At 59.7% G+C, this 5,628-nt stretch overlaps 1 protein-coding gene across 1 annotated transcript in view; it reads left to right on the top strand.

The window, feature by feature from the left end:
- The window catches only part of GNAI2 (guanine nucleotide binding protein (G protein), alpha inhibiting activity polypeptide 2), a 20,675-nt gene that overhangs the window by 10,023 nt on the left and 5,024 nt on the right, over positions 1-5,628 (top strand). The window contains exons 2-4 of the mRNA XM_010851828.1: positions 4,567-4,609; positions 4,852-4,993; positions 5,170-5,330. Of these exons, the coding sequence (XP_010850130.1) occupies positions 4,605-4,609; positions 4,852-4,993; positions 5,170-5,330 (308 nt within the window). The 5' untranslated portion in view covers positions 4,567-4,604. The remainder of the gene's footprint in view (positions 1-4,566; positions 4,610-4,851; positions 4,994-5,169; positions 5,331-5,628) is intronic.

The raw sequence follows: 5,628 nt of genomic DNA, 5'->3' as shown, positions 1-5,628 counted from the left end.
ACATGTTCCTGGGGAGCCCACCAGCTCGAGAGCGTCCGCAGGGAGACCTGCTCCCTAGCCTTCAGGATGCAGAGAGCGCCAGGGAGCGGTGTCTGCAGTGCGACGTGCTGGGCGGGAAGGAGTACCCTGCCCGGGTAGGAGTGCCAGGTTGTGTGGAGGGGAAGTGACGAACTGAGAGCAGAAAGCCAGCAAAGGAGTGCGTGGCTCTGTCTCCAGTCCCAGGTTACACAAGACCCAGCAGGGAACCACCACCACTGCTGAGTCAGCCTCTCAAACCCCTGGTCACTGCCCTGGGCTGTGCTTTTGTTTGAAAGCATCAGAAACGCCTTCAAAATGAGATGGCCGAGGCAGGCTCCTCTGCAGCCTGTGGTTGCAGTGACCTATGCAGCGTGGTCACTGTGGGTTGCAGGAAATGAGAGGTTTGGGGAACTCTGCCCTCTTCTGAAGGGTAAAAGAAAACAGCCATAATAACTTTGATCTCAACACTCGCCGTGTGCCGGGCACTCACCCGTCTCCTAGGATGAGATAATGGTGGTATCCTGTTGCACAGATGAGGTGCCAGAGCCAGGGCAGGATCAGGCAGCCGTTTTTGGAGATCTCGGGGAGGATCGAGGTGGGCCCCAGGGCTGTGGTAGGTCTGGACCTCCCTCTGGGAGAGGAGCTGAAAACGTGACATGGGCTGGCTGGCCTCTCAAGGCTTTGCGGCTCCTGCAGAAGGGAAAGTGGGGCCAGAGAGGAAAGAGGCAAGTCAGGGCCTCCTAGCAGGACAAAGCCACGTCTGGGAGGTAGAGGCTTCAACATAGACTACAACAGAAACTCGATGCAGGGGTTTGGGATCAGCATCATGCCGTTGGACTGGGGGCCCTGTCTTGCCCCCAGAGGCCCTGCTGGCCTCCTCGTTCAGGCAGGTGGAGCTGTTCTTCCCCTCCCCACCCCGCGGCCCCCGTCTATTCCCTCCTCCGTTGGGGCCCAGGGCTCCCAGAGTGGAAGCAGATGTTCCAGTGCAGAGCAGCCGCTGTCGCCCTGCACATCTCGGCAATTACCGCCTGCCCGCTGGGGGCCCCGCAGCTGCGCCCCGGGGCAAGGGCTGCAGAGGCTTCTTCCTTGGTGGTGGGAAGAGGTATGGCCCAGTGGGAACACTGAGGGCACCGCAGGGATCCTCTGTAGGTCCCTCTGGTCCCACTCAGCTGGAGAAAGGAGTGCCTGGTGGGCCCGCCGTGAGTACGAGACTCCTGCTGCCTTCTTCTGGCTGAATCCCCCACCCCCCACCCCAGCACCTCTGCAGCAATCTGGATAGAGCTAGTGATGCCCCCTTCTCTGAAGGCAAGGTGCAGGGCTGGATGGGCAGAACTGGGTGCCTGGGATCAGCAAGGTACAAGCAAACTCCGGGACAAGTGCCAGCCTATCTAATAGGGAAGCGTCATCAGGCACCAATGGAAACGGAACTCCTAGGACACCTCGCTTGTGGGCTGCCTGAGAACCAGGGTGTCCAACTGGGTAGAGCCCATGGCTCCACCCAACTCTGCCCCCAACCCCCATGATCCACTGTAGCTCCTCCTGGGCCACGCCTGTGATTCTGTCCTGGTGTTCTCCCCTGCTCTCTGCTTGGCTGCCAGCACCACATCCTTGTCCTGCCACTTAACTCCTTCCCTCTGAGTCACAGCTGTGAGAAAGACAAAGGGACTGCTCTGAGTCCAAGGATGGGGGCTCTGTGACTTTGTCCAGCTGTCCCTTGCTGGGGGCAAAGAATATGTCCTATTCTTCGAAGGGAGAAGAAGCGAGACTGAAGCTCAAGGGGGACAGGGAAAGGGCACTCAAGGTCTGCCCCGTCTCCTGCTGCTAGGAAAATCAGATGCAAAGCAAGTTTGTGCTGGCGTCCTCATCTCTGGGCAGGGTCACGGAGTGGTCCACGCCTTTTACCAAGAAAGTAATCACAGGACTAGACAAGGAGACTGATGCCTCAGGTGCACAGTGGTCCCCAAATCACCCCCACCTGAGGTCCCCTGTGCCCCGGAGGGCTGCCCACTCTGAGTCTCGGATCACCTGAGGACAGCGTGATCGATGTGACCCATCACTTCGTGCCCTCAGCCTCCGCTCCTACACTGGGCCCCCAGTCCTGGCTGGGACTCCAGGCTCCTGGGTCCTTGCCCCAGGCTGTCCACCCTCCCTCCTGCTCTCTGGGAGCAAGTAACTAGTTGGGAAGGACAACCAGGTGTCACCTGGCTCTCATTCGTGGTCACCCAGTCCAGCGCTGTCCCCCCTGCCCCGTGGATGTTCTGGGCCTTGGGGGAAGAGCCTCCGTGATTCGGCATTACCACTGGGCCTTCCCAGGGCCTCTCCCCTTGGGTCCACTCCACAGGTGGGGAGTGTCAAGTGAGGGGTCCTGTCCTGGCTGCTCACCTGCCAGCCCTATGGAGAGGAATGCTGCCCCCGACCACAGCCCATGCCCAGGGGAAATACACTAGGTCTGGGGCCTCCATTGTCCAGGGGTTGGACCAGTAGAGGGGCTCACACCCCAGCCTGCCCAGAGCCTGCCTATTTGTGCTGCTCCCCCCGCAGCGCTCCCCGATCCTGGGAAGCAGGCCTGGGACTGTCAGAGAAGCCCAGTGATTCCGGGCGGCATTTGTGAAGCCTCCTCACGGAGGCTCCTGGCTTGTGGCCGCAAGCCACACCTCAGTTTCTCTTGGTCAGTGTGGATCTGGGGTGGGAGGTAGGATGGATGCAGGTGGGCAAAGACCCGGAGTTGGCAAGCAGGGTCTAATGCTGCTGGAGGGCAGTGTGGAGACTCAGACCTGAAGCTCCCTGGGCACATGGGACAGTGCTGGGAGGCAAGGTGGGCCACGTGCAGAGGGGCTGTAACCATGACAGCGGTGTCTCTCAGTTCCCCCCCCCACCACCTTTTTTTAAAAAATGTTTCGGCCATGTCCCACAGCATATGGAACCTTAGTTCCCCGACCAGGGCTCAAACCCATGCCCCCTGCATTGGAAGCGTGGAGTTTTAAACCACTGGACCGCCAGGGAAATCCTTCAGTTTCCTCATTTGTGAGGTGAAGATGAGGGTAAAGCTGACTTACGCCCGGGGCTTGCTGTGAGACCACCTAGCGAACGGGATAGTCTTAGAATAGCGATTGACATGTAGGGGGCACGATTCACCGCTGTGCTGAGATCATCATGGCTGACATTCATGCTGCTCATGGCAGTTTGTGTGTTAACCCCTCCATCCTCTGAGTTTCTTAACCATCCCTGAGGGATATACAGGGGCCGAGAGTTCCCAAGGGTGACTTCCCCCACAGACCCCACCACCCACCCTGCTGAGCTGGTCAGAGGGACAGACCCACCACAGTGATCAGGAGGGTTGGGACATGTGTAGCTGGGACACTGGGCAGGTATGCCCGGCAGAGAGAACTCCCTGGGCAAAGAACTGGAGTTGGCAAGAGGTAGTGCCTGACAGTGCTGGGGCAGAGCAGAGGGTGCAGTCTGGGCAAAGGCTGGGAGAAAGCTGGGCCCAGCTGAGGTGTGCTCTGCCAAAGGGAAGCGGTAAGGCCCTGTTCACACACCTAGCCAGGAGAGAAGTGGCCTTCCTGGTCTCACACTTCCCTGCACACACTCCCTGGGGAATGCAGGTTTCTGGGCTGCACCCCCTGAGATCTGGCTTTGTGTCTGGGATGGAGCCTGGGAAGCTGTTTGTTTAAAAAAAACAAACCCAAGACATTGTCCTGCAAGATCTGAGCCACATTTTGAGTAGGGCTGGGCAGGTCAGGCCTCATCATCCTACATACCTCTTTGCTTTTCTGAATCCTGGCTACATGGTCTTGGGCCAAGACTTTTCTGAGTCTCAGTGTCCGCATCTGTAAAATGGGAGAAATAGTAGCTGTTTTGTGGGGCTGCTCTGACAGTCACCAGAGAGAGTGGCAGCAAATTCCTCAGCACTGGTCGAAGAAAAATACAGGATAGGGCTTTGCCAGGCTGGAAAAGAAGCATCATGAGTCAGTACATGTGTGTATGTGACACTGCTGTCCCCCAGGTCCTGGTGTCTTACCTGCTTAGAGTAGACCTCGGCCCAGCAAGCAGGGTGCTGGGCCTTGGCTGGAAGGCAGGGGTATGATGCCATGCCCGGATCCAGGCCCCATGGCAGCTGCGGCTCACAGTGTAGGGAGAAGAGTAAGCAGGGCTCCTCTGCCAGCTATGACCCAGTGCCACGTTGGGAAGCACTAGCCGCGGAGTGGCAAGTCTGCGTGTGCGAGAACGACAGGGTGACTGCTGAGCCTCAGGTCTCCAGCCAAAGCCCCTGGACTCAGCCAGGTCAGTGGGGAGCCATGTTGAGCAACAGACCTTGTGGGAAGCCAGGGCCTGCAGTGGGTCCCCCATGGGACTAGGCTGCCTTCACCCCCATGGCCCTGCCAGCTGCACCCCTGGTAGCTCTGCTGCCCGCCAGGCCTGACTGCTTCCGTCTGCAACTGATGGAAAGGATGGGTCCTGCCTCCCTGGCCACATGGCCGGGCCACTAGTTGCTGGCCTGTGTCCCCCCTGGGCCTGTTCCCTGACCCACTGTGCCCTTTGTTCCAGGTGCTGGGGAGTCAGGGAAGAGCACCATTGTCAAGCAGATGAAGTAAGTGCTGTGTGCGGGGAGACGGCCGGCAAACCTTGGTTTCCCCTCTTCTTCCTCCGGGTCTGTACTGCCCCCAGGGATGGGCCCAGCACTTTGCCAGAGGCCACGTTCATCCTCTGCTCCCCAGTGGTTCAGAGGCAGTCTCCTGTCTGAAGTAGCTACTGCAGGCCCCCGTAGCTCCAGACGCCCATATGGGGGTCCCTGTGCCCCGTACACCCTAACCCTGGCCCCCTGGCTGCCAGGATCATCCACGAGGATGGCTACTCGGAGGAGGAATGCCGACAGTACCGGGCGGTCGTCTACAGCAACACCATCCAGTCCATCATGGCCATTGTCAAAGCCATGGGCAATCTGCAGATTGACTTTGCCGACCCCTCCCGCGCGGTATGTGGACTCCCCAACCCCTGCCTGCCTCCCATAACACTTCAGGGCAAGCCTTGTGCCGGGGGAGCTGAGAACACCCTAGTCTGGGCCCCATTCTGAAGGCCTCCTCCCTGCCTCTGACCGGTGGGGTGGCCGTATGCTCCTGCAACGCGCTGACCGCTCACCCCTGTGCCCAGGACGACGCCAGGCAGCTGTTTGCACTGTCGTGCACGGCTGAGGAGCAGGGCGTGCTGCCTGAGGATCTGTCCGGCGTCATCCGGAGACTCTGGGCTGACCACGGGGTGCAGGCCTGCTTTGGCCGCTCGCGGGAGTACCAGCTCAACGACTCTGCTGCCTAGTGAGTACTCACTCCACGGGGCCGGGCTGGCGGTGGAGTAGGGGGAGACCTGGGCTACAGCCTGAGCCAGAGGGCCTGAGCACCCTCAGAAAGATAGGACAAGTCTCTGCGCTGTCAGCCAGGGTCTTGGTGGTTTGGGGTTTGGCCTGGAAGAAGGATGTGGGGGGAAATCCACGGGCTCTGGATGGGCCCCCAGATAGGCTGCGGGCCCTGTACTCTCACCTCCCGCCTCCTACTTCTGCCTAAGCCAGTCCCTCTGTCTGAGCAGCTTTCCCATTCTCACTGCACTTCCCATCCT

Source organism: Bison bison, unplaced genomic scaffold, assembly GCF_000754665.1.
Source record: "Bison bison bison isolate TAMUID 2011002044 unplaced genomic scaffold, Bison_UMD1.0 scf7180017864304, whole genome shotgun sequence".
NCBI classification, from domain to species: domain Eukaryota; kingdom Metazoa; phylum Chordata; class Mammalia; order Artiodactyla; family Bovidae; genus Bison; species Bison bison.
Note: the sequence above shows the minus strand (reverse complement) of the source record. Positions and strands in the feature narration are given on the sequence as shown.